This window comes from Amblyomma mixtum, chromosome 1, assembly GCF_055824585.1.
Source record: "Amblyomma mixtum isolate Tamu chromosome 1, ASM5582458v1, whole genome shotgun sequence".
Taxonomy (NCBI): domain Eukaryota; kingdom Metazoa; phylum Arthropoda; class Arachnida; order Ixodida; family Ixodidae; genus Amblyomma; species Amblyomma mixtum.
In genome coordinates, this window is record NC_143012.1 from 228,841,209 (window position 1) to 228,866,906 (window position 25,698).

The 25,698-nt window shown below is 44.7% G+C and overlaps 1 protein-coding gene across 1 annotated transcript in view; it reads right to left on the bottom strand.

Moving 5' to 3' along the window:
• Positions 1-25,698, bottom strand: part of LOC149371094 (cell adhesion molecule Dscam1-like) — a 92,355-nt gene that overhangs the window by 33,426 nt on the left and 33,231 nt on the right. The window contains exons 3-5 of the mRNA XM_089579242.1: positions 4,934-5,095; positions 3,274-3,429; positions 753-1,055 (exon numbers count right to left, since the gene is read on the bottom strand). Coding sequence (XP_089435368.1) covers positions 753-1,055; positions 3,274-3,429; positions 4,934-5,095 — 621 coding nt within the window. The remainder of the gene's footprint in view (positions 1-752; positions 1,056-3,273; positions 3,430-4,933; positions 5,096-25,698) is intronic.

The window sequence follows — 25,698 nt, forward strand, 5'->3', positions numbered from 1 at the left end:
CTACCTCTTTCTTTGGTTTTCTACCCATGCCCGCTCTCACTATCTCATTCTCATGTCTCGAGCCTTGTTTTCTTTTTGTATTGCATTTATTCAAAGGGCACAACGAATCCTCTTAGCCTTGCTCACGGCACCACAGCATTCAGCATTACTCCCTAAAATACGACTATAGTCTTTGCACCCGACGCACTAGAATTTCGTTCCATCGCACACGCTGTTTCGTCATTTGAACCACAGACATTAGTTTTTAATTTAAAGTCTGGCGTTGAACTATGCGCGCAAATAAGAGACTTGTGGGAGCTATTCCCTCTTACAGTGCTCGGGAAGAACAGCCTGTGTCTCACAAGCTCCACCGGTGGTTTTGCTGAAATAGCCACCTGACAGTGCGGTGGCGGCGACAGGATTTGGCGCTATCTAACATTGTGAAACATTTTGCGTAGTTTTGAGTCGGAATTGGAATAGGATCAGAATATGAGCGCATTGGGAAGCGAAAGACAAGAGACTTGGGATCGGAATAGAATCATAACAGAAGCAGAATCGGAACTGGAATAGATCCGTGACTGGAAGAAGAATGCAATCGCATTTCCTCCGCATCAATCCAATTGGTCACCACTAAATTTTTTTTCTCGGTATATTTCTCCCCAGAAAACAAAACAGGTTAAAGCGGCTGTCCTTCCCCCCCTCGCCCCCCCCCCCCCCCCCCCAACGCCTGTTTTACATACAAGATATCCGCTCCATGAGACACCAACACTCACCGGTGACGAGGACCTGCATCTCGTTCTTCTCCTCTGCGCCGGCGCCGTTGCTGACGACGCACACGTAGGTGGCGCTGTCCTGCACCGACGCGCGGCGCAGCACGAGGGTGCCCCCGACCAGCACGATGCCCGGCTCGGTGAGCGGCAGCAGCGGCCGCAGCCGGGCCCCGTACTGGCGGTACCAGCGGTAAGAGGGCTGCGGGTGGCCCTGCGCCTCGCACGGCACGAACAGCGTGGAGCCCTGCGGGCCTTCCACCTGGCGGCTCCAGTGGATCACCTTGGCGGGGATGCTCGAGTGAGGCTCTGCGTGTAGAACGAATACAAAGGGAGGGGCTACCGACAGCCGCTTTGCCTAGGTCATTTCAGTTCTAAAGAAAGACGAAAGCTTCAGGTTGAAGATGGAAGCAACGTATGAATTCACTGAAGTTATGCGCGGACGTAAATTTCTCTAATTACTACAAGCCTGAATTGCATTGGCAGAACGCTTGACAACAAATTGAGGTTGCTCGAAAAAAAAGTTTTCAAAATGTCTTGCCAAGCGTATATTCATTATTGAAAATACCAAGGCGTCCGAAAAAAAAGACAACGCTGTTTTTTCTGCGTTTGACTTTGCTGTACATTATCACTTAACTGTAAGGTTGTGGTTTTCAATGGTTATTGACGCCTCGCGATGATTCTGGCAGTTTCGGGAAGTTGATGTGCTCGTTAATTTTCAGTACTTTATATATACACTTTTAACTGTGCTAATGTGGCTTTCATTTCCGAGTACTACCTAATGAATAACAACGGAATAAAAGCATGACTTGAACTACAGGCTAAGGGGGCGGGAAAAGAAATGAACAAAATTTCTCACACCACCTTAGCTTAACTCGATTGCCTTCGAATGCTGAAATAGTAGAAATTTCATTGCTGGTTGCCCTGTGTCGAGCCTAACGTCATGCTGAGCTTAAAACCATAGCTAAACAGTGGAATTGGTTTTTATATTATGAGCGCATTTGTGAGTCAGTACTCGTCCTGTGTTTCCTCTTCTTTTCATCCCCGTCTGTCGTGCTGTTGCTCATTAAAAAAAATCAGCTCAACTGTTTTCTAAGCAAACACGTAAGTCATCATTACAACTAATATTCGCTGAGGCGAAAATTATACCTCTGCCTACTGCTCCCATGAACATTTTTATCACGGCTCGTATTGAAACAAATGCAATATCGGTGCTAAAATTAGAGTTGAACTTTTTGTTGATACACTAACGCCTGACTTACTGATTACTCGCGAGAAAACTTCCGGTAGCAGTCTCCGAACGAGATAAGACTGAGTGACTTTTTATGCGAAGCATACTACTTTAGCTCCCACTTCAGCCCTTCACCGTGGTTATGCGCCTCCAAATCACGTGACACATGACGTCACACCACGTGACACGATGTCGTCACGGCAGTAGAGAAACGGGGGCCCACCTCGCGCCGTCGCTGTGGTTGTGCGCCTCCAAATCACGTGATACATGACGTCACACCACGTGACACGATGACGTCACGACAGTGCAGGAACGGGGGCCCACCTCGCGCCGTCGCTGTGGTTGTGCGCCTCCAAATCACGTGATACATGACGTCACACCACGTGACACGATGACGTCACGACAGTGGAGAAACGGGGGCCCACCTCGCGCCGTCGCTGTGGTTGTGCGCCTCCAAATTACGCGACACGATGATGCTTCGCGTTCTCCAGGCTTAACCAAGTTAAGCCTCAGCCATTTTTCTTTGCCTGTGGAATATTTTTATTGGTTTCAAGATTGATCAATTAAAACACGCCCTTTTCAAGATGATCATAAGCATACGAGTGGCCCGGGCTATGCGAGCTGTGCGATTTGTGGTGATGGACTGCACGTCTGCTACAATAGTGTATCCTTACGAGGAATGAACACACAAGCCGAAAAATTAGCGAAAGCATACCCAAGAATTCATGAGAAGCGCATTTTCTGAAAGAGAACTGGTTTATTAACGCAATTTTCTTGTATTAATAACACTGCATCCTAACAATCGGTATATCCACAGACCCTCCTCGGGACACTTGCAGTTTTTAGCACCACATCTGTTTTCTACGGCGTTCTTAACTCGTCTGTTCGAGCGCAGGACAAACTTTAAAACCATGATTTCGGTGCGCAGTGGCAGATTAGACCATCCCAATAAGTATGTTCACCACAGTATCCAACAATATTCTACAGTTGCCTGACAATTTTTGTCAGCAACGCACCCCGCTGGCTTTCTATCGCCGTGCCATAGAAACTACTTGCCTGGAGCGCAGTCGAAACTTCAAAAGCAAGATTTTGCTCGCTGTCAGAAGGTTAGGCTCTTCTCATCAGTATTTTCATAAAATTATCTTACAATATCCCACATTTGCCTCACAATAAAAGCGATGTCCAAGAAAACCGGACTTGAATGAAAGTATCAAGAAATGAGCGAATGAGGAAACAAATATGCGGATGAAAGAAAAGCTTACTGAATGTATAAAAATGAATGAATAAGGAACGAACCAGTGATGACGAGCTTTCCAGCTGTGATGCTGCTGGCGACGGCACCGGTGAGCGTGTCCTTGGTCTGGCACTGGAACGAGTGGTGGCTGTCCTCTGGCCCCGCTCGCCGCACGTGCAGCTCACCCGTGGTGAAGGCCACGTACTTGGAATTCTCATCTAAACAGAGCCCAGAGAGAGAAATGAGTGGTGTCGAAAAATGGCAGAGCGGTACGCAAATATTCGCCCGTAATTATAGCCTTTTCCCGTCGCTCTGGAAAACGTAAGGAAGGCGAGCGGCAAGGGCGAAATGCGCCCGCAGCGATCGATACTTCGCGCATGGAGAGGGTAAGAGCAATTTATCTGAACTCTGCTTCATTAAATATGGCGTGCCCAATAGTGAAAATCGGTGCCCCGGTTGTGTCACTATTGAGAACATAACAATAAAGAATGTGCAACATTATGTTCTTAGAACTAAAGAACTAACAAGGAGCACGGAATGGAAATCAGAACCATATCATACGCATGAAATCAGGCAAATTGCTTCTGATTCTGCGTGCTCTTCTCGAAGAGCCTACTTGTATGAGCTCATTGAGACAAAAACAAATAAATACAATCTTTTTCTTGGTGTCAGTTTTCAGTGCTTCTGAATGGCATCAAGAAGACCAGAACCGAGGCCATTGCTAAGCTATTGAGCTGACAACGTAATGAGCGGCTGATTATGATGACATAGGTAGCATAACAGGGTACTCGAACAGCTTCCGCCCTAACTTCACGTTAAAGCAGGATGCACTGCTTCCGCCCCTATGGACGAAAGTGACCCTGATGAACATTCTCGAGGTTCTTTTGTGCTGCTCAAAAATACCCCGAAAGAAGCAGATTTCGCAGCCGTAGCCGTAGCTCATTTGGGAGAATACTGCGGGCGGAATTCGTAGGTCGCTGCTGCGATTACCTTTAAGCCATAAAACGATTATAGTCAGCCATTAATCAACGCCGCGAATCAGAAATAAAATACAATAAACATACTCTATGCACCTTGTTTTAGATGACTGGCTTTCTTCATCCTTCTTTTAAGTAGTCAGATCACTGATGTTTATTCTACTACCTTCGATTTTTTAGTTTCAGTGCCGTTAATGGGCCTGACAATAGTTCACAAAGCGCTTTTGGGCCACGCTACCAAAGACAGGGGCACTGAGGAAATCGAAGCTGTCAATGCTGGCAACATTAAAATATGTGTGCACCTAGCATAGTTATGTTTACATGATTTGTCTAATATGTGGTGCCCCCCTGATTTCTCTCTAGCAGAGATGTCAAACAAGCTAAGGTGTGGTGTTTTTCACAACTCGTCTCGCTAGCTCACACTTCTATAAAGGCCCTTTGTGCGGACCCCAAGTTTTAAATGTACCATATCATACCATATCATGTATGTAGAAAACCAGCGAAAAGGACGCATTCACAAGGAGGAGAAGTAAACAGGACAACGCTTCCAGCTTTGTCCTGTGTACTTCTCCTCCTTGTGAATGCGTCCTTTTCGCTGGTTTTCTACATACCATGCACCAACTGGCCCAACAAGGTACGCTTCTTCCATACTGTACCATATCAGATATTCTTTAGTAAACCAGCGTTGCACGTTTAAAAACGTTGCAGGTTTTAAAGCGGTTGCTGTGGGAGATGTGCCACTTGCCTGGGATAGCTTGAACGGAGATGATGAAACCGTCACTGCGGACCCATGACGTCACGATTACGTACTCTTTAACGTGGTTAGGCACGTGACACCTCAGCACACCGGTGTTCATCCGGATAACGAAGTCGTCGTAGACACGTATCTCATACTGCTGCTGCACCACTGAAAGAAAGAGAAGAAAAGAAGAAGGACCGCAATTAGCTTTGAGAGACTTCTTTTATCGCTACGATGCATGTCAATCATTTTTTGTTCCGGATACGATTGAATGTATAATCTTAGTGCCTGTCAATGCTGTATTATTTGCACATCCTTATACTTTCAAGTGACAGCACCCCTTCGCTAAGACCGGGATGGGGTTGTCGGTGCTGTAGATGGCAAGAGTGCGTCTGAATAGCCACAATGCAGGTGTTAACTTTAACCGCTTAATGTTCTTCATTCAAAAGCAGGAGTGAAGCGATAAATGCTTCTGAAGGGATTCTTCCTGAAAATTGCTGTAAAATCTTGTTAGGACTTTTATCTGCGCTACTCGAATTCTGTCATTCTTTCCTTTGAATGTTTTCATACAAAGCCCTGCGCCACACGGGCACTAGAAGTAGCTTGTGTGTGCAGGGAAAAACAAAGAATTTTCGCCGCTGCAATTTATGAACCGAAGAATCTATAGTCGACATTGTTACCGACCAACTTGTGTCATAACACAGTGTGCACGATTTTGCAGATGAAGAAAACAAATCGCATGTCACTCTCATCGCGAATGCGCTTTGAGACAGTGGCTGTGACAGTTGTGAGGGGCAGCCGGCGAGATTACGATATCAAGGTATTCCAACTGCAATCCTGTACCTGAATAATCCTCAGCGTGACGGTAAGAATGCGAAGAAATTAACTAGAAAAGCACTGAGAAAAGCATATAGTGATAGATGTCTGCGTGCAAAAAGATCCAGACCGAAGAAGCAGCTATGAAGCGCATATTCATGGTATGCTATACTATTTATGGAGAAAAAGGAAAACGCATTCATTCCTTTGAGCGACTGTTAAGACCTAAAAAATGAATCTGCCAGGCTTCTAACGACAGCAATGGTCATCCTTAGACGCCATGCTTGGCGCAAAATATGGCGTGGCACTTTAACAGCTTTTTTGGGTGATGTGTTAGGATGCACTAAACCTTCAGCAACATAAACTGGTCACAATAATAATAGTAGGAAAGGCAGCCAAACTAATTGAAACTAATGGGAAAATTTTCTTTCCCCGTACAGCAACCATGAAGTTCGGGCTTATTCATGCAGTTTCGACTAATGGTTCCTTAGCGATTTCGAGAAAACTTGTGTGCATGATTAAAGGCAATAGTTTGGTAAAGATATGCATGCCTTACTTGAAGGCCTTTCGGAGTATTTCTGCGGTGTGACTTAACGTAGTTTGTCCCTGCACTGAGGTGAACTTATTGTAGCGGTGGCTTATGAACTGAAACATGCATTTATTGTTGATAAATAAAACAAAATTGATTTTATTGAAATAAAATAATAAAATAAATTTAATAAAAATTTTTTGTTGAAAAAGAGCAAATGTAGCATTAGTTATCTTATTTTTTCTAGGCGAGGTTAAACGAGAAAAGGAAACAGATAAAAGAGATCTCCACGCAAATGAATAGCTTCGTACATCTGAGCGTTTACTTTGACCCAAGTGAAACCTTGCAAGAAACAAAAATTAAATACTGATTTTTCCACGTGCTTCCGCTTTCGAGTTAAAAAAAAAAAGGAAAGCTATTTCTGAGAGCAAGCTTGCTGATTTTTTCTCTATTTGTAAAGCTGGAAAACTGCAGAGACGTGATTGGATCGTGCGATTTCACCCACTTGATAGCAACAGAGGACGATTAGCTTTTCACCAGTTCGAATGTCCTTACAAAATCGCTAATTTTTCTTGAACTCGTTACAGAGAGAGCAGGCGCATGATTTTTCTGCTCGTGGATGTAGCAATTACCGATCGTCATCAGGCCACAATAAAAAGCACCAAGTTATTAAATAGACGCAGTAATTACGTCTCGTCACTGGCGTAACCGCAACTGCGTTGGGTGAGGAAAAAAAATTGCACTACTGGCCAAGCCCGTCGGCTTAGTGATTATGTATGAAGGGCGGCGGTGCAACGGCCAGAATTACCGGGGAGCTTACAAAGGCTCAGAGAAACGTCAAACGCGCTTAAGTGAAAAAAAGAAGGACTGCACGTGTTTAGACTTATTGCCCTTGCCATGCACGCAGGGCCTCATTATGGGCGCCTCTACACATGCGGTGCGCGTCAATCACCATCCCTTCAAACCACAAGGATGATGGACATCATAGTAGGGACCCCAGGAGACGTGACAAAAATGCCACCTGGAGGTCCATGTGCTGTGCTCAGCTTGCACTTGACACATTACCGCGTCAGTTTCAATCACTTCTTTTGCAAGAAAACCAAATAACGTCAGTCGCAGTCGCAACTGCAAACAAAACCAAGGCAGTAAAGAAATAAAAAAACACACGAAGGGTTGTAAGACGCAGCAATTGGCGCTGGCCTGGTGTAAAGAAGATACTAACACCAAAACAAATGGCAGAGCAGGGCGCGTGTGCCCGGAACCGACATTCTTTCAAAGGGGAGGGAAAATTGGTTGATGTAGGAGGAATCAAGTCAGTGAGTTATAAAAAGAGAATCGGCACGCACAGAGTTGGGGCACATGAAGACGATGCTGTTTGTCGTGGGTAGGAAGAATATGGAGCAGGAAAAAAACAGAGCTTCTGGAATGTAGATGTAGAGGCTGTTGAACTTGATTCCTGTGCCACCTGAATATGAACCTTGCATAAAACAAAGAACTTGCCTCCGAAACGGCAACGCTGCCTGACGAAGTTATCAGGGAGAAAAATTACAACAAAAATTGACAGGACGCTTACCACAGGTTAACGCGAGATTTAGCGAGAGCTTACAAGATATTTCTCCTAACGATATGTTGTGGTAATAACACGAGAGCAACGTCAGATCTGTACGCCCCTTGGGCTTCTTTGTTCAGTTTTGCACACATAATCGTGTTTCGTCTAGGTTGTTCGTCTCCAGTCTGCCGCTCTAGAAGCGCAGCGTAGCCGACGGATCTCTCCTCGGGCGGGGCGTTTTGTCGCATTAGCCGCAAATGAATTGTGCTACATCCCTTCTTCTGTACAGCAATCACGTTCCTGATGGCTACCATGGTGCGCCTCTCAACACTCTAAGCATACTCTCGTCTTTACGTCGTACCCTCCACTTTTGACGGAAACCTTTTTCCTCCTTTTAGGGTAACTACATTACGCTTGGTCATCATGACAACCACCTGCTGGTGGCGCCTTCCTATGCTCTCGCCATACTTTCCTCTTTCCGCGGTAACCGCTTTCCGGAAGGTTCACCCGGTAAACAATACTCGGTTTCTACTTCCTAAACTCCGCCACACCCTCCTCCTTATAGGGTAACTATGACCCGGATGGTAGCCATAGTAATAACCTACCGGTTAAGCATTTTTCCGCATATGCCATCCGTTCCTTCTTGCACATCAACCAACCTCCGAGCAGTTGCAGTGGCAGCGCACCGACCGGTTACGTAGACGAGAACGGCATGCTATGACACACTACGATGTACTAATACTACTATTACGCTCACGCGAAATCCAGGATCGGGTGGTTGACAGCTATCGCTATAAAACGTTTCTACCACATCCCGTTAAAATAAAATTTGATAAAAAGGTACGAAGTAAGCATCTATTCATGTCAAATAAAACAGGAAAATCTCAGGTATCTTAGTTTATTTCACGAACAGCGTTGAAAAGTATAAGGACTGTTTCACGTTTAAATGTCGCGACTCATAGCGGAAGTGCGGAGCAACAGCGGTACTTATCTTTTGGCCGTGGCCGCAATATATCAGGCCTTGAGACAAACGTCTAAAGGAATTAAAGACAAACTTTAGGCTGGCAGTACCGCAATCAGCATACCCACGCTCTTAAGTGCCCAACACACTTGCGCATGAAATTCCTCCCCGCATCCTCGATAACACGGTTTCAAAAATGTACGCTTCCAGAAAGGCATCAAAATCTGGATTATTTAATAGCTGTCTCTTGTGGTACATCGCGTTGAAAACCACATTGCGGTTTTCATTTGGCGCAGAGAGATGGATGAATAAATGGGGAAAAAATAAACAAAAAAAAAACAATATCACACAGCTGCTAAACCTTGTTAAGGCGTGCTAGGAAGGAGAAAATGGCAGTTATTGCGTTCTCACTCGCGTATTACACAGACCATCAGGAGCGAGACGCATCTGATTCGCGCGCACACTCTCTTCCAGCGAGCTAGCAGGAATCATACGAATAGGCAGAAAAAGAGAGATCCATGAAAATCAGCGCTAAGATCACGTGCACAGATGAGCGTTTGGCAGAGCATTTGGCAGAGACGTGTGTTTCAGTGAGACGAACAGAATCACCAGGCGGCCTGACAAATGACCAGCGGCGTAATGGAACGGAGGAAAAAGGTCAACAGAAAGATTCAAAACGAGACGCAGGAGGAAGAGGATCAACAAAAAGATTCTAGACGGGACGCAGGGTTAATAAGGGTGGTAAAAAAGCCTGGAAAATAATGGAAAAAGAAGAAAATTCCATCTTAAACACAAGTAGAAAATACAAATGCGATCATACATGTTTGTACAGCTTTTGTCAATAGAGCTCACACATACTGCTCTCAGACGCGAATAAGGTATTTCAGGGGGGTAAGGGGCGAAGGTGGGGGGGGGGGGGGGGGGGGGGGGGGGGGGGGGGGGGAAGAGAGAGCAGCAATGCCTCACTGGGAGTCGCGACGGCGCAATATTCGCCGGGGTGAAAGTCTTTCATTTAGCCTCGTGGGTTCGAGCCAAGCGGCTATCACTCTTCATTGTTCGCCGTACTGACCGGCGACGCTGAGCAACGCCGCACCAGAGGTGCTTTCATAGAACACGCCCTTTCTCTACTCTTAAACCCTTCGTCCTTTGGTACTTCTCGCCCTGGTTGCCTCCCTCGCTTTCTCACAAAGCCTTCAGGAACGAGACGCGTTTGTCGACTCGGCAAGCGGTAGAGGCAAAGATGTAAGGGTGCGGACTAAAAGGAGAAGGAAGAAGGGAAGGGAGACTATCGAGGAGGAAGGCATAGAGGGTGTCCAGCAGCGGGACCTGTCCCAAGCGTCCCATAGCAGGAGGCACGAGGTTGGTGGTGGCGGCGCCCAAATAAACTTCTGCTTCCGTGATAGCCTCGCTTTACGACACTATAAATCTCGGCGAAATAAGGGAACACTCCCGTCGGACCGGACTAGCCCGCCGCCATCGGGGGCGGCAGCTCGCACGCAGTGTGTGGGCTGGCTGAGTACTGGGCGCCTTTATTCTCTTCGGCTGGACGTTGTAGCGTGGACCAGCGCAGCTCCGTAGGAGACGCAACGCAATATGGGAGCTGGGAAACGCGGCGTTAGTGATGAGAGAGCATGCAGTATACTGCGCTGCGGCATCTGGTGCGAACACAGGCGAAGATGCGTCGTGGTGACGACATCGCTCCTGAGGTCATACAGATGTCGCGGTAGCTTGGAAATCGCGTTATGGTTGCTGTTTGGTTCTTGATAGAGTGGTGAAAAAAAAGAAGCAGAACTATCTTCATCCCCCTCTAATGTTCAAGTGTGTTTATAGAAAGAAAAATCATTTCTGCTCTATATAGCATAAAATGTTGAGTTCGGGTGTGATTAGCGACAGGAGGCCGGAAATCGATGCTGAAAGCATGTAGCGTCCATGATCAGAAAGCGGGAAATAGGTGGCAATAAAGCAAGCGCCAGTTCAAAAATCGGTCCTTAAAGTTCTCTGACGGTGATAGACTCTATCGTCAACAGGTAAATTAACAGGAATATTAGGTTAGTGATTTCATATTCATGCAGTATGCAGTGCATTTTCAGTAACGCCGAACTACTCATTTCGGACTACCTTGCCGCTGGCGCTTCTCTCTATCGGAGTAGTGTAAGGCGTAATAAGAGTAGGTCTCCTTTACGTCATTTAATTTACCCACTTTCTCCTGTGTCACTGACCTCTGCGTTAAAGCTCTTCGTTTTCTACCCTAACTAGAATTACCTCATATTTTCATCTTGATCGCATTTTCTGAACGGCAAGTGAAGCGCGATTTCCACTCGAACCTGCGCTTTACTTGTTGCCTAGGAGCCTTCGCAGCGGTCAAAAAATAATAAAAAGAATAAATTGAAACGAAAGAACACAAAGAGAACACTGCCGAGTGGGCAAAAATCTTTGTATCAAGTTCTGCGCGGACTCCGTTCTCGGTAATTCTCGTTAAACCATGCTTTAAATTTTTGTACTGGCACCAAGACAAGGAAGACATGTACGGCATGTGATATGTGTTACTCATTGGTAGGTGCAATTGTCTTAGCGCGAGTACGTGCTTAAGAGGTAATCCAACTCAACCAAACGAAAGTGCAGATTAAAACAAGTCTCGCTTATGCTTCGGTTGAAAGCCCAACAAAGGGAAATGAAGGGAGTAGCGGCACTCCTTTGCTTCACTTCATTGACACAATTGTGGACAAGCGCTTCTAGTTTCTTTTGCCTAAAACACGTTGCGCATGGCTTTGAACAATAAGAAATAGCGCGTTGTTATCATTCCTGACGTAATAAACAAAGATAATGACTTAGTCGCCTACCATGAAAGCGCTCTTGAAAGGTAGTCGTTGCTAAACTATCTGGGCGCTGACCCGAATACCTGGTAACGATGGGAAGCTGCCTGAGCAAGGGTCAGTGTAGCCCGATACACGTCCCAGAGATCAAGTTTTCAGCTGGTCCTGTTGACACAGTTTGAGCCTCTTCGACGACATTTTTCGAAACGATCTATGGTGCACTTGCATTACTAACCAGCACTTATCAAATATGGCAAGTCTGCAATTTTAGAAGTGCCCGAAAGGAAAATGCAGTTGGCCAGTAAAAAAGAGCTAAATGCTGGACATAAGCCCCAGCATCGCAAATGTGCACGTATTCAGCAGCTGTAAAACACTCTCCGGGGAATGTTGCTTCATAGCTGACAAGAATTAAAGCGCAAAAAGACGGCACAAAGTAGGAGAAAAAAACGACAGGACAGGCGCTGTCGTTTTTTTTTCTCCTACTTTGTGCCGTCTTTTTGCGCTTTAATTCTTTACAGCAGCTGTGTTTTCATTCATTTTTGTTCTTCACCAAAACTTCTTTAAACATCGCTATCTACGGAGTTACATGACTTCAGAGTAAGGACGAAAGGTGTCGGCTCAAAACATCTATTTAAAACACATGCAGTCACCTTAACTATCATTGGAACCACATTTCACGCTGTGCTTACACTAATGATGGGCTGCTGCTTTGCAGTTATGCGTTTAAAGTGGGCGCTCTGATGCTGGATATTTTTTCTTAATGAGCATAGAAACGACCAAGAAGGTTTACTTCCATTATTCCGATGTCACTTGTGCGTGTTCGAGTTGCGACATCTGATGCCTTTGTGAGCCTTCTCTGAGCCTTCAAAAAAATGTGATGTAGTCAAGCCTAGGTCGCTGAAAGCACTGCAGCGCTGACAGCATTGTACTGCATTCTTTACAGCAGTAAAACATGCTGCGACGTGACGCTCTAAAGTATGAGAAAAATAACTGAAAGTCTGACTCTTTAGCGTGAAGCAAAACGCATTCATTACGGATGTCAGAAGGGAAGGAGTTTTTAATGAACTCAGCTGCTACAACATCACGTCCGTTGAAGGCCAGGCTAAACGCTGTTTTGCATCACTGCTTTTCTTGTAATTACGAGCAACTCTGCTGAGAAAAGGTCTTCTCTTCGGGAGACAAGTTGGCGTCGTAGGTCACAGCATCCACTGGCATTGCCACCGAGTGCATAAGCGAGGCATTCACGAGACAGCCGGAACGTGAGGCGACCGCGTTACGGGATGATTAATGGCACAGGGCCGCGCTCATTAATTAGCAGGCAACAAGCAGCACAGCAGTGTGGACGTAGCAGCCGTTGTGTGGACATTCACGTGCTGACGTCATGGCAGGGTAGCGCCACTTCCGGCGACGAGAGCGTGGAGAATACCACGCCGCCCATCCGTTATACGCGCAGCTCGTTAGCGAGTCAGCGAACCTGTGTACAGTGGTGCGTATGTGTCATACATGGTGTCTGGTGGCACTCTCGTAATACAAAAAGTGTGCAGGCAGGTAACCTAAGCAGCTGTTTTATAAACTGTATAGTTCGCAAGGAGACCCGAAGAGAAATAACTGCGCCATTTTTTTAGTTGCTGCTACACGACGTGCAGTAGCCGGGTGTATTCCTGATGCTCGTGAAGAGCGCTTGGTCCACGCCTTTGCCCTGTATTTTAAATGGATGTTCGCCTGGTTGATCCGTTGGTAAACTGGGAAACTTTCCACGCCCTATGTGGCCCCTTTTAATGTTTCCACATATCTGAGCGCAGGGGCCTCTGAGATAATTATATCCAGGAAGTTCCTTTCTCTGAATGAGGACTCCGGTGTTACTCTTAGAAGAATACTTAAATGAAGTTGTGATTGAGGTCTCGCAAGAAACACCGAATGAGAAGGTGCTACAAAGCACTCGTCAGTTTGAAATGCGAGGGTGGTAAAGGACACATCACAGAAAGCAGAGTAAACTGTAATCGCTGTGTTTTTAATTGCCAGCGACGACCGAAAAGGTTTCATTCACGCTATATTGGAGAACCGTTGGATAAAGGCTATCACCACGAGTTTTTACGTAGAATTTGAGGCTTGTGGAATATTCTCGGAGTTAGCTTCTTTTGAGATGCGACTTTGGCGGCTGTGGCCGACTCTGTAACCTCTTAGTTTGCTACAAAACACATATCTATTCAGGTATCGCTGCGAATATCGTGCGTTGGAACTAACTTCGTTGCCAATGTAAGAACTGCACTGTTTAAGATGCGGGCTTCTCCTCCATCCGTTGCTCTACTAATCGTAAACATGCTTCGCAAAATAAGCAAAGAATAAACAAGGGAGCACTTTTTTTTTGGCTTTCGGACATGATTCTGCTGCTGTTATTAGGGGCAAAAATGCATGTGTCAATTTTAGCCGGAAAGAATTGATCAATTAAGGTTGGTATCTTCAACACTGTCTCAAACTGCCCCTTTAACACTTTTAATTGCGAATGAATGAATCAATAAATGTATGAATGAACGAACGAACGAACGAACGAACGAACGAACGAACGAACGAACGAACGAACGGACGAACGGACGAACGGACGAACGGACGAACGGACGAACGGACGGACGGACGGACGGACGGACGGACGGACGGACGGACGGACGGACGGACGGACGGACGGACGGACGGACGGACGGACGGACGGACGGACGAACGAACGAACGAACGAACGAACGAACGAACGGACGGACGGACGGACGGACGGACGGACGGACGGACGAACGAATGAATGAATGAATGAATGAATGAATGAATGAATGAATGAAAGAACGAATAAATGAATGAATTAATATATGAATAAACGAATGAAGGGACGAAAGAACAAACGAACGAACGAACGAACGAACGAATGAATGAATGAATGAATGAATGAATGAATGAATGAATGAATGAATGAATGAATGAATGAATGAATGAATGAATGAATCTTTTATTGCAAGGCAGGTATGGTACTCTGCTGCTGTTGGGGAATTAGGAGGAGAGATAATTGTGAATCAAATGCAGTGAACCTGCCTGGGGTGCGCTGTGTAATCCAATAAAAAAAAAGAAAGCATGGAATGATGCTATATCTCGCATTCCTCCGGATACATCTGCAACGTTTCTTCCCGTACAATATGGCATCTGCTTCTTAGGGTAATTGTTAGTGGAGCAGCATCTTCCATTAGAATTCTTTCAGAAATCTATTCTTTTCACAGCGGATATTTTTTTTCCGGTCTTCGTTTTTTTCTGTTTGAAAAACAGCAGCCGAAGAGACCTTCGCGAGAGAGAATAGAGCTGAAGAAAAGAAATTTAGGTTCGCAGGCAATTTAGAGAAACAATAACACTAACTATTATTGCTTTAAATCTATATTTTTGTTTATTTCTATGCGCTGGCTCCAAAGTCTTCCCTTCACATTGTCTTCACATTCTGATGCCACCGTTTGTCGCCGCAATCTTGATGTCCACTGCGAGAGATCGACATACGGCGTGTTTACGGCCAACTCACTCGAGAAGCGAAAGATAACAAGAAAAAGAGGATTTAAAATAGTAAAATTAAGCATCTATAACTACGGGCGCCAGCACACGCTTGGGAATTGTCGAAAACGAGGAGAGAATGGCCCACCATTATCCAAGCACAGTTTAACAGATTGTAATTATTCTGCTGGAAGCGGCAGCAAACCGGTTTATTCTTCCTGTTAACGTCTGTGCCTCTCACCTTCCACCTCCTCCTCCGCATAGTCGAATGCGGAAATCGCGCATGAATGAAGGGACGACACGAGCGCAATTACATTTTGGGAGATCAGCCTTGTAGCGTGCAATCAGGCAGAAAGAATAAATTCCGTGCGAGAACATTGGTACACTTATAAAGAAAACCCCTGCAAGATCTCTTTAGTTACAAGGTATCGATGAAATTCTCTTTATTAAACTGGGAGCCGAAACGAAAAAGGCAATAAAGACAGGAAAAAAAAGAATTAAACATCAAACGGCAAAAGAGTTTTGTCGATGGCGCGTGCGCACACAGGTCAATAACAGTACAGATTTTAAGTAATATAATTATAGAGATGGTACGACAGTGAGTGCCGTTTCAAAATAAAAACGTTAATATAAAAAGAGAGCTTTGGTATCGAGTTGTAGGTGAGAAAATGCGTCAGTTTTCTATTGGCTAATATGACATGTATGTGTCCGTCCACTCGCGCCGTCTGTTGAACTCAAAGCCAGGCTTGCTCGCTCCATAACTCTTCTTCTGCTTGAAGCACGATCAGTTATGGAGAAGAGATCAAAATATAAAATCATGCAGGCAAGCAGAACACAAGCGTTTTGTTTCATCAGAGACGCACTTGCTAGAACTCTTTGCAGAAAAATTACGTTGCCATTACAACGTTCCTTCAGCGCTTTTCTTAAAATGAGGCGTATGAATACCTGGGCTACTGCAACCTCTTTAAGCGGGAGGATAAATTCGTTCACTATGAAAGAAAATTTAATTCAGCTGCACCAAATACGATCGAAATCCTCTGTCACAATTTTTAGAAGAGTCCTTTAAAATAAACCTCTTGTTCTACTGCACCGTCTTTCTTGGCGAAATGAAATCTGAAAACTGCTTCGGCAGCTATTTTTTTTTTTGCCTTCTTAAATTTTTCGTGTTTATGTGTTTGGGGCTTTACTCGACTTTCGCGACCCAGCGAAGCGTAGCAGGAGAGAGACGCAAAGCACAGCGGGGGACCAAAAGGCATCAAGAGGGAGCGGTGCTCACGTTGCTCTAAGCCCAATTCCGGCACGGCGCTATCTTACTGACCCGCTTGAAGGAACGCACAGTTCAGGTAGTTTCTCAGCAACAGCGACTAGTTCCTTTCGAGTTGTGTGTCAAGGATACGCGCGCACTGGCAGAAACCTTTTCTTCATCCTGTGCTTGTTTGTACACTGTTTTTTTTTTCCTTTGGAACCTCCTTGCCTAGACAGTGACAAAGAGGATCGACTTTGGAGTAGGGTGTTTTATTATTCTTGCTGTGTTATCAGTGTTTAGGACGCTTTTGTAGGCGTCAGGCTGTTGTCTCGCTTGTGGACGCCGGTCGTCAAGTCTTGAGTGAGCTCATATGGAAGAGCGGTTCCACATCAATCGCGAGGAACCTACCTCCAATGGTTGCCGGAAATGTAAGAAATAAATACAGGCCAAAGCAAAAATGAAAGGGTGCAGTGCAGAGAGCGTACAGCCGATACGCTACAAGATTTACTTGGAGAAAAATGACGTCGCAACAAGTAAAGCTGGCAAGCTTCTGTATGCCTCTACATAAGTGCTGTGGATGCACCTCAGAAGGAAGGCTGAAGGGAGGTACTGGGAGTAAAACATAATTTCTATGACGCTGTTGGGTCTTCTCGTCATTTAAGATAAACGTATATTCTTTTCTTAGCAAGAGGGGGATATTTCTGGGCTTAGTTCCATGGTGTCCATGCTAAAAAGGCATTTCTTCTCTAAATGTCTTGTTTTAAGCAGTGCGTAACCTCAGCATTTTGGGCTCTCAAGCGCTGAGAAGCATTGAAAGAGATGACGAGCACATGCCGTCTGCTAGGTTGTGCAGCAACGAGCTAAGAAGAATTGAGATGTGAAATTTGGTTAAGTCTGCTGTGGTTTTTTGTTTGTTACTTAGCCTTGTCACCACTTCACCTTTCATTTTCATTTATTTTATTCCAACCTATAAGTGCATTAACACACAAAAGATTTCGCGTCGTACCCTAAAGGCAGAGCTGAAATATTCCCTCCAAATGAAGAAGCATACGCTTTCGCACGTGTACTCCGTTAAACCACTACCAATTTTCTCAGTTCCATGACCTGATTGTCAGCGATAGAACGACTTAACCAGTAAACCACTGCGGCGAGTAAATTGCTAAAAGTGTAAGCAAAATACAGGCATTGTATGTATCTCCGTATTTAAACATGAAGAAAAACAGTGACTTATTGTTATTTTGAGCACACGTGGATATTTTCGACCACGACTTTATTTAAAGACTCCGGAAGGTTGTAAGCAAATATACGAAGTAGTCTGTACCCGCCGCCTTAAGCGCTGTCTGGCAGATTTATAAGCAGTGGCGTCCAAATATCCTGTTGCCAGTTCCATATTTGCCGCGATACCTTTCACAGGGACTCTCACCGAGTTGTCGCGTAACTGAAATTCATTGTAGTGGTTGCAATCGTCGAAGGAATCCGTAATTCACCGCTATGAAAGCCTAGAGTTAAGCAAAAGAAGGAAAAAAAGTGCAAATAGAAGACAACAGAAAAAAAAGGAAGAAAACCAAGCCAAGAAAGAAAATAAGAAAGAAGAAGCGAAGAAGGATAGAAAGAAGAAAATACGGGCCAGAGGAGAGTAATAAGAGACAACAAAGCTGAAAAAATGAAGGGGCATAACGCCTGCTGCAAAGTGAAACTAGGTGGCAGCCTAGTGGAAGCAGCCTATGCCATATACAACTGGCCACTTTCATGACAACCTAGCATTCTCGTGTAGACTCGTTGAGAAAACATAGCTTCAGCATTATCATTCTGCGCTCCTGAGTAAAGAATACGAGAGAAGATAAGTCCTTTTTAAGGTCCAATAGGTATACACGAGCACTCATACTAAAAACAAAAAGAAACGATAAGGAAAAGAGTCATCGCATGTCTCCTATAATTTTCGAAAACTACTTTTAAGCCCGCTTCGCCAACACAACACAACACGACTACTTTTGACACGACCATGGTCGGTCGGCTGAGACAGCGCATAAAGACGCTGTATTGTGCTCCGCGTTCTTCGTGAAGGTGAAATACAAAAGATATGGGCGTTTCCTGGAAACTCCTCGACAGGATTGACGCCACCGCGGTCTTTTGTGCTCTATAGTGTCGTTTAGACATAGGACGCGAGCAAGTGGGCTTTATACGTTGACAAGCGAGGAGCGCTGTTCAGAACATGCTATTCGCCTCCTATAAATCCTCGTGCTAGCAACCGCCTCCCTAGCTCATCCTGCACGTAATGACTACGCTGAACACGCAATTTGTTTGCCCGATACCTTCTCTGAAGTACATGCGAGATATGACAAACACACCGAACACACGCGAGCACTTTTGTGCCTCAAGCCCGCGGGCATACATCACTAGTTAGACTCTTTTATACTCTCAGCCCCTCCCTCCCCACCACCCTCCCCCTAGCTGTTGGCCGCGGTCTTTGCACTGCGGGTGCCTGCGGTGGTTCAGTGGTTAGAGCGCTCGGCTACTCAGTCGTGCGCTGTGTTATGTCAGTGTGCACATTCAAGATACCCAGGTGGTTGAAAATATTTCGGAGACTTCCACTACGGCACCTCTTTCTTACTTCGCTCGCTCACTCCCTCGCCCTTCCGTTACGGCGTGGTTCAGGTGTCCGGCGAGATACGTGGAGGAGTTACTGCGCCATTTCCTTTCCTCAAAAAACAATTCTTTGACTTAGCTAAGCCTAGTCCGTGCTACCTAAATATGCGGTATTCTGAGCAACAGGTCACGTGTGATGCTGTATACATTTCAAGCACATATTACGCGGAACGCTGATGCATTCATTGACGAACGGTTTGTCCCAACGTGGAAACGAAGTGGGCAGGTGGCTAAGGATTAGGTTAGTAAAGCTTACTCTCTCTGCAGAGGAGACGAAAGGCACACAATAATTTAGAGAAAGTAGATAGGGCGCCGCTAAACTGTCAGGAGAACAAAAAAGTGTTTTAGTATGTCAATCGAACCCAGACCGAAAAAGAGCGGAATCCCTGCGCTGCACCACATTTAAAGTCTAAAGCATCACCACGTCTTGCCATCCACTCTACGAGCAATTTCTTAAGAAATTGACCGTGTCATCCGTGCAACACCCAGAACAGACATGGGCAGTATTGAAGATACATGTATCTTCGACACTACCTTTCGATATATTTGTGCACCGGTAATAGGTATCGCTTGCCAAAAATAAAAGAATCAGAATATCAGTATCGGAAAAAAAAATATTTGTCGTGTATCGCGTCTTTAAAGGATACTCGATACTCAACAAAAATAAAATGTTCCATATGCTTTGAGGCTGCTGCGAGGCAAACTTTGGGCCGTCGGCGCTCGCTCAGCCGGTAGCGCACTGAAAAATGTGAAGAATTATGAAGAGTCAATGTCAATGCCATTTGCGCAGTCGGTCGTCTTTCTTCCTGCGTTCCTTGTTAAGCTAATAAATGACAACTATATTGCGCTTCTGCATTCTCGGTGCCAGAAGCGACAAGGAGGCGGGTTCAGCTCGATTGTAGAAACAACACCTCTTCACTGCAGTTTCAAGTTGCGGTGGTTGCCAACAGAAATAAAAAATTTCTTTTTTATCCTCAGGTGCTTACAGGAGATTTATCGCTTACTTCATAAGCACAATAAACGTGACGCACTCATCTACGTGCGCGTCAATGGGGTCATCAGCGCTGGAAATATCAAATGCATCAGCTGAAGCATTGCTTTAAATTCAAAGACCGACTCTATAACAAGCTACAGAATAAAACTATTTTTGTTATTTTATGAATGCCATATAAATATCATTTGTGTATACAAAATCCGTCAATTGTCATGAAAATGTCATAATATAATATCATACAACAAGTCATTTGTATGACCGAGCATGAATGAGGTGACTGCATCATACAACTTTTTGCATGAAACTTGCAAATATAGGGGTAAATGGCGCAATTAAATACATTCATACAATAAATACACCAAGATTTATTCGGGTTCCGCGTATGCGTGCAGGTGCTCTCATAAATGTTTGGTCTTCTAAGCTTCGAAAGTTCCTAATATATAAATAAAGTTTTAATGACATTCCGAAGGTTAAGCAAGATCGGCGAAAAAAAAAAGGTAAAAGAGGGAACAGCAAAGTATTACTCGAAACCCTGCTATTACTCTGAGCCAACAGACCACAGACATAAACAAGCAGCAGCGAACTCTGACCCGCAATAACCTGTCTCCGGGCCTGAGTGTATAGCGCTCGAAAAGCTTTTCGCCGAAAGACCTCCAGCACTTAAGCAGGTGGGCACACATTGTGCGCGCGTGGTGCGGCTTTCCGATTTAAGAAACACGACCGGCCTGAAAGAACATTGAGGTACCCAGTAACTAGGCTAATTGAAAGCAGGGTTGACACATCCTGAGATCATTCCTTTCGTAGCTCACATCCACTCTTCTTTAGCGGGCATTTTTCTACTCCTTTACTTGTACTAACTACCAAGGAATGGATACTTACATTCAGCAGTAATAGCTTTATCCGAATATATCGATCCTTGCAGGTACACGCCATGCTCCACAGGCTTTGTCATGCATAGATGATATCCGGGTTAAGTAATCTTTGTTTGTATTCGCTGGCTACTTGCTCAAACTTTGATAAAGAGTTCTAAAGGAAGAGGAAATTTAGCCAACTGAAGAAGAATAAACGGCGTAAAAGGCGTTCAACCGGGAGGCGAAGGCGGAGTGTTAAGGGGGAGAGCTGAAAGCGGGTGTGGGTAGAGGTAATTATAAAAAACAGCGTTTAAAAGCGCTTTTGGAAACGCAGCAGTCCCCTGATCGTCTTCCGGGCATCTAGGAAGCCACAGTGCCCAAAAACAGAGTTCCTACCGACCCACTTGGACGTTAGTTTCAGCCGTAAAGCAGGAAGCTTTGTCATGAATCGAAATAAAATCTGGCTTGCTCGTATTATGCTAACGCTGTGAAAAACTGTGGCTGGCTCTTACGTGACCCCACGGTCTTTGGCAGGTTCCGATGTTCGACCAACTAGTTCAACAGTGCGCACTGAACCGATTTACCTTCGGGTCGTTCAAAGGGTGAATTTCAAGAATGGTCTCTTTAGAGTGTTAACAATAGTGAAAATAAGACCTACCAAACTAGCAAAAGCTTTGTCCACATCACTGATTTCAAACAGTGGTATTCAATCCCATATTATCTATACCCTTCTCAACCAACGTAGCGGGCATGGCGAGCTTCGGACCAGCTGACGGAACAGTTGGCTTTCGTGACTGGTGAAGAATATCCTCGACGCCTAATGCGCTGTCGCAGTATAGTTCTTTTTTTTGTCTATTTCACTACCCTACCCAAAGAAATCAAAGAGAAACCAAAGGTTCTGGGCTCTTCTTCGTCGATACGTAAGCGCGAAAAGGACGACGTGCCCGTCATCAATGTTGTAAATCCTTAAAAGTTTATGCCTCAATAGAAAATACCACACTTATCCTTTGAAAATGCTCTTTTTTTCCGGCAATGTATCTGATTTTGCATTGTTAAGCAATTCGGTTTTCCCTTGAATATTTAAAATATTCATGCATAGCGGGAATCAACTCCTGCATAAAAACAAAACGAAAGAAAAACTTGCGAGTGAGAATATCTGTTTTAGTGAGACGAAGGTAAAATGAACGTAATGCAACTCATAGCGGCTATTGCTACGCTGGCCCGATCACAATAATTCCAGCTGAATATTCGGAAAATTTGTGTCAGAGAGGTTCGATTCGCAACCCTCTTCATGTGTTAGCGATGCACGAAGCTTCTGCGAGTATAGGATGTACCGTCGTTCAACGAACACTCTCGAGCACCCCAGAGCGTGCAATGTGCGTTTATTCACCGGCATGCTACCAGGAATTTTCAGCCTCCTTTAAAAATATATAGACGCCTTTCCACAGACGTTGCATGCAGTGTCCGTCAATGCATCAGGATTTCAGGAATTTTTTTTTTGTATACAGCTGCTCAAACCTAATTTTACCGCTAAATGCCGAGTGCGCTACCAGTTTAAGTGCATTGCATAGACTGCTCCAAGAAGATGCTCCTATTCCGAAATTGACGTTAGTTCTTGACTGCGAATAACGTACAGGTTTTATCAGTTTCGGTAATAAAAAAGCACATTTTTGCACATTGTTTGTGCGATACCTGCCTTAAACTGCAGCACATTATATATTGTGCGCTGCATCCTCCTGGTCAGACTATCAGAGACCAGCTATTCAATGATGCTTAAAATATCATTGTAGTTCGCCTTTATGCGAGGAGAAAGAACGAAATACAGTATGAAAGAAGACTCGCATTGGATTCTCGTTTTGACCGTCATATCAGAGCAGTTTTTCTTGCGACTGAAAAAAAGAATAACCAAACAGTTAATTGGAACCTAAGGGCGGGTTAGCAGAACGACGCAGTCGTTCTTCCTTGGCTCCCTGACTGGGAAATTTCAAGCCCTTCCGAAATGTCGGCAGCTGACGCACTCAGCATTAGGCTGTTAACGAGGGAAACGGGAAAAAAGTACACAGCGATTACTGCACGAGATTAGAATGGGAACAAAATGAGAAACAACTATAGCCTCTCATGACAGGCCAGGGAGCTTAAAGGCAGGCGCTGGCAGGGAAATACAGCCGGTTAGTTGCTGAGAGGCGCCAAATGCCTGTCCATACTTAAGCCTGGTACTCAGCACCTTCTCCGAGTTAACGGGAAAGCATCGCGAATTGCCCGAAGCCGCTGTTTTCTTAATTAAGAAAGTCGTAATTGCGTGTTAAGCAATTATGAAAAGCGATTACTCGAGGACTAACGGCACCCCATTTACTCTGCAGTTTTCTACACCTCTCCAAATTCGCTTTCGTTTTTTGATTCAGCCTGGTGTTGCCATCCGCTTCCCCATCGAACCTCGACGCATTATCATTGTCTCCAGTGCTGCTGCATGCCTCGTATGGCTGAGAGAATTGTACTTGTGGCTGCCACTAGCAAGGGTCTTTAACCGGAGCTAGCACACCTTCTGAGTCTGTAATTATGTGCAGGACTTTTGTTGAGAGTGCATCGCTCTATTACCACGCAACGCAAACGAACTGCAAGCAGAAACATTTTTTTAAGATTTAAAACATGCGCTCTACAAGCACTAAGATGCAGAACACCCAAACTCTGCTTTGCTGTGAAGGTAAAAAGCTTACTAGCGCTATATAAAATGACTCCAGGCCTTGTGACGTTGACGCTGAGACTTCAGCACTATCGCTATTAAGGGCATCTGAATTAAAAAGTGCAAGACTTTCTCGCATTATTATCAAGAACTTTTCAGACCGAAAATATAATCCTGAATTGAAAATAAGCTAACTTTAAAGCGCCTCTCCGCAAGAAGAAAAACTGGTTCTTCCACAGAACTGTTTTATCACGTTTACAGTGTTTTCTTTGATGTTAGAATAAATTGAAGATACAGAAAGTTTGGTGTGGTGTTCGCATGAAATCTTTTAGCGCGTGATTGATATAGCACAGAACAGAAAGAATGTCATTAGAGGAATCACCAAACATGGCGTAGATTTGAATTAGGAAAATAATTTGGTCGATTCCAACTAATAATCACCATCTTACTCAGGAAGAAAAAGGAAGAGAATAGGAAGCGGGCCATCCAGGTTTTACAGAGGAATATAAGATAACGAGAATGCACCTGAAAAGTAATAATCGCCCACTTAACGGAAACTTTGCCGGCGAACCAAAGAAATACGTGTCACCAGGCAATGTCTCATGCTGTCTACCGAAAGATTCCCCTGAGAACATGTTTTTAAAACCCACAGATGTGCCTGAAGAATTTGACACGCTTCTAAGCCTGAAGGACAGTGAAGACCTTGACATTGACAGCATTCAGATCAAACCAATTAAACATTATCTTGATATCTTACGTACGCACTTAGTGCATATATTTAATCTTTCGCTAGCATCTGGTACTCGTCCGCGTCCGTGAACGCTCGTGTCGTCTCTTGTTTCTTCCACTACGCCCTATGTTTCGCGCTGCTTTAAGATGAATCCATGAGCACGCCAGGTATCGACAACAAGTCACGAAGAAATTATCTTGCCATGAATTGTGCAGAGTGCGATCAGTGTGAACCGTTTTCTAACCGTATACAGCAATAATCTCCAGATATAAACAAGGGACCTGAAGGCTCATATCTGAGGCCTACAATATACAAAACGCAAATGGCGGGTGCATCAATAGCCCAATAGTATATTTTCCACAGGAACATTCTTACCTCAGTGAGTCACCATGAATAATTCTTCCCATGTGCATGGTGTCTGGTTCCCCTTTTTTGCTCTTATCTTGCTTGCCAGGTGTCCTTTATATGTTCCTTATATTTTTACAATAAACCGTTTTGGTTGCTGGTCAGCTCAGGTGTCTCTCGTTCTTTGTCTCATCTTAAAAAAGCGCTCTTATTTCTTTCCCTTCAAATCAGAGTCAATACGTGATTACCAAGTGAATATCACAGGACACAAATTTTCATCTTGCAAATTTCTACTCCCTTGAAAACGGCTCTCAACAAACAGCCTTCAAAACAAGCCATCATCGAAATTCTATCTAGCTCACCTGAGCCGGCAGCTTTCTCCCCAGCATCTTAAAGCGGCAAGAACTTGGCATTTTAAACAATTCGAAATACTGTTCTATAAAAAAATTCAAAGCTTTAATAGCGCACTTGCAGCAGCAACTGGGTCAAGCATTGATGGAGAAAGAAATGTACAAGCTTCGGTCGTTTTGTAATGCGCTCCTTTGCATTTGTTTTAGACGACTCCTTATCGCTCTATGTAGAATAAAATTCGGTAGGCTACTCTAACCTATTCTGAATCGGAGTTTAGAACAGCGATAACACTGCTAGATTTCCGCTCCATTTCATTACTGCGTGAATAGAATATCCGGATTGAACGGCTCTCAGTGCACAAACAAAGGAGAGAAAGGTGATCGAGCCGCCGGAGTACAAAGGATGAGATTGTAAAAGATATCTAATTTTTGTGCGAAAAAAACAACACAGCTCAAATTAAATGCAGAATGAGAGGGAAGAGTCGAAGCTACAAGAAATGCCTATTTTCGACGGAGGAAGAGCGGCAGACAACAGATCGATTGATCTCAAAACGCTTGATGGAGTCGCAAAGAAAGGCGGAAGCGATGTGTAATCTAGCGCGACCTGCTACTTCTGGTCTGGAACCAGCGCGGTGAAAAGAATTTCAATCTTCTTCGACATAGAAAAGAGAGCGACCAAGCGCGAAAGAATGCAAACATCAAGCCTTACCGTTTTCAAAGCGGGCACGGCTGCAAAACATTCTTT